The sequence below is a fragment of the Belonocnema kinseyi genome, chromosome 6, assembly GCF_010883055.1.
Source record: "Belonocnema kinseyi isolate 2016_QV_RU_SX_M_011 chromosome 6, B_treatae_v1, whole genome shotgun sequence".
In the NCBI taxonomy this organism is placed as follows: domain Eukaryota; kingdom Metazoa; phylum Arthropoda; class Insecta; order Hymenoptera; family Cynipidae; genus Belonocnema; species Belonocnema kinseyi.
This window is the reverse complement of record NC_046662.1, coordinates 25,173,437-25,177,026: the sequence shown is the minus strand read 5'-3', so window position 1 is coordinate 25,177,026 and position 3,590 is coordinate 25,173,437. Positions and strand designations below refer to the sequence as shown.

The window sequence follows — 3,590 nt, the reverse complement described above, 5'->3', positions numbered from 1 at the left end:
CTTCGAACACGTATCTGTAATTTGGGAAAATGTCTCTTTTCCCACTTTTCTAGCAGTAATAGACGAAGGTACAGTTTTTTAGTGAGGACAATCCATCGGCGATGAGGGATACACGGTCAGTCCTTAGAAATATACCGAACCGAACAGTCTTGAGAGCCTAATGCTTAGCCTCAAGATTTTTTTTTTTTTTACTCATATGACATTTTATTTTTACTTTGAATAAATTCAGTTTATATATTGAACAAGCTGTTTAATGTTTATCTTTTGCATGAGATAAATAACCCTTCAACAGGTTATGGGCACAGCACGCTTCCACTGCGCGAATTGAATTTGTTCAGAAGTGTACGGTACGTGTCGTCTAGCAGACCTCGCGATACAAGTGTTGTGTAGTAAAGAGTGGTGTTTTTTTTTTAGTTATTCGAAAAAAAACTGCTTTATCATGGCCGATAAGGAAAGTTTTAATCTTGTTAAGCTAAACGGGAAAAACTACTCTATGTGGAAGTTCGGTATTGAGTTCGTCCTCGAAGCAAAAGGAGTTGCAGATGCCGTCGTCGGGAATGAAGCTGAGCCCGACAAGGATACGAAGAAGAATGATTGGCTTCGCTGGAAGCAAGCGCAATCACAAGAAGCTGTGATTCTTCTAGGCTCCGTTGAGCACTCTCTGCATGAGAGTCTGCAGAATTACAGAACACCGAAAAAGATCTGGAATAAAATCACATCGTTATATGGTTCCTCAAGTCATAATGCAAAAGATATTGCATTACAGGAGTATTACGAATTTCGTATCAAAGACGGCGAATCTGTTGCTCTACAGCTAGAGCGATTTAAAAAAATCTGTAAAAATCTAGCAGATGCTGGAGAAAAACAGACGGAGACAGCTATGGTGATACGTCTCCTGAGCGGCTTGCCGAAGCGATTTTCGACCTTCCGGATGGCGTGGGAGTGTACACCAGCAGCAGATCAGAAAAAGAATTTGTTAGTTACAAGACTAATAAAAGAGGATAAACGTCTGTGCGAAGAAGAGGATTATACACAGTCTCTGGCGCTTCAAGTTGAGGCACTAAAACTGCAATTGAAGCAGCATAATTCTTCAGCAAAAGAATCGAAACCCCCAGGTACGCAACCGAAAAACAAGAAAAAAAGAAACTTTGAAGAAATCAAGCACAGCACAAAATGTGCTGTGTGCAAACAAAAGGGCTTTTGGGCGCGAGAGTGTCCCAATAAAACAGATAAAAGTGAAAATTCAAAACAAACAGAACCGTCATGTCTAGCCGCGGCATACATCAGCGATGTAAGTGTTTTATATTCGAAAACTACTGCGAGTGACGAGAATTTGTTTCTAGCGCACTCAGGTGCAAGCATGCACATGACGTATCGGAGAGAATTTTTCACAGAATTCAACGAGTCAAGCAGTGCTAAATTAGTGAAAATTGCCGACGGTAAAGTTTTGCCAGTGATCGGCGAAGGCACAGTGATCATTCGCGAGCAAGTGAGCGGTAAAACAGTTTTACGTGAACTTAAAAAGGTATTATATTAGTGCGGGAACTTCGACGAAATTTGTTTTTGATTGGTACAATAAATAATAAACAATTTTCGTTCCACTCATATCAAGAACACTGTGAAGTGCGCGATAAAAGTGGAAATTTGATGTCGCGAGGCTCGAGACACGGCAGCCTTTTTAAAATTAATTTTGAAGTTGAAGTTCCCGAAAAGTGCAATCTCGTTCAGTCAAAACAAAATATGCTAAAGGTTCCAACTGGTAATTTTTAACTGTTAAAATTGCATATAACTTCAAGCCTGGAGAGAAAATACATACGGATGTATGCGATGTATGTATTTTCGCGAGGCCCGCGTTATTTTTTGTTGTTTAAAGATGAATGCTCAGGTTATAGAAAAATCTACTTTTTGACACTTAAATCCGAGGTGTTTGAAAAATTTAAGGATTTTGAAAGTTTTGTCAATTCGCAGACTGGCAAAAAAATTAAAGTTTTGCGATCTGATAACGGCCGCGAATATACTTCTGAAGAGTTTAAGAAGCATAGAACAACTAGAGGTATTCTACATGAATTTTCATCACCTTATATTCACGAGCAAAATGGACGTGCAGAGCGCGACATGCGAACTATCGTCGAGAGTGCGCGAAAGATGCTGATAAATAGTGAGGTGAATATTCAACTTTGGCCCGAGGCTATTAGTACTGCGTGCTACATATTAAATAGGCTAATTTTCAAGCATGAAGAATCGCTCACTCCATTTGAAAAGTTTTTCGGTCACAAGCCAGAAATAAAACATCTGCGCGTGTTTGGTGTAAACGCATACTTGAACACGCCGAAAGGAAAACGTCGCAAGCTCGAGCCTAAGAGCAAAAAGTTCACTTCTGTTGGCTACGATAGTGAATCGAAAAATTACAGACTTTGGGATGGAGAAACACGAAAAATCCATGTAAGCAGCGATGTGGATTTCAACGAGAAAATGCCAGTAATCGAAGTACAGAAAGAAGCGAAGGTCTATCACTGCACTCTTGATTTTGGTTTGATTGAGGATGTCATTAATCATCAACAAGCTGTTGATGCCACAGTCCCCGATAATCAAGCACCTGCTGAAGGAGAGGATGATAACCAGCAACGACAAATCGGAGAAAATCAGCGAGTTGATTGAGAAGCTGCTGAAGCACCACAGCACGCAGGTCGCCAATTACGCGACAGAATGCAATTGAACCCGATAGATCGCTATGGAGTTCCTGTCGCCTTCCTCGCGGACACCATACCGATGACCTATGAAGAGGTTATGGCTAGCCCGGACACAGAAAAGTGGAAGCAAGCTATGCAAGAAGAACTCGAAGCGCTTAAGAAAAATGAAACATGGTTATTGTTGAAACTTCCACGAGGTAAGCGAGTCATCGGATGTAAGTGGGTCTATTCAATCAAGAGAAGTGCGAATGATAATAGTATCAGATATAAGGCACGACTTGTGGCAAAAGGCTACGCTCAGCAAAAAGGCATCGATTTCTTTGATACTTTTGCACCTGTCGTGCGCTATGAATCTATTCGCATTCTCTTAGCGATTGCAGCAACAGAAAATCTGGAGATAAACCAATTTAAAAAGCACCTTTAAAATAACGGTTAACGAACCAAACGAATTTGTAGGTATGGAAATAGTACGCGATCGTGCTAAGCGCATTATTAAAATTAGTCAATCTAGTTACATTGGTAAAATCTGCGATAAATTTGCAATGCGCGATGCAAATCCTATCAGTGTTCCCGCGGAGCCCGGATCTTACTTTAAAAAAAAATAACGTAAGCGAAGAAAACAAGGAAAACATTCCTTATCGTGAGGCAGTTGGTTCACTCTTATTCGCAGCTATAGTTTGTCGCCCAGACATCGAATTCGCGGTAAATTACGCGAGTCAATTCCTAAACGCATATGATGAAAAGCATTGGCAAGCTGTCAAACGTATTATTCGTTATTTGATAGGCACGCGTAATCACGGTATTATTATTATTATTACACCATTAAGCCATTTCCCTTTCGGGGTAGGCGTGACTCACTCGGCAGGGGAAAGGAGTAGTGTGTGGATGGGATAGAGATTT

General features: G+C 40.6%; 1 protein-coding gene across 1 annotated transcript; it reads left to right on the top strand.

The window, feature by feature from the left end:
• The first annotated feature begins 2,706 nt into the window (after window positions 1-2,706).
• Window positions 2,707-3,114, top strand: LOC117175302 (uncharacterized mitochondrial protein AtMg00820-like). Its single transcript, XM_033365010.1, has one exon. It carries the CDS (start codon window positions 2,707-2,709, stop codon window positions 3,112-3,114), a length of 408 nt encoding a protein of 135 aa, XP_033220901.1.
• Window positions 3,115-3,590: the final 476 nt, after the last annotated feature.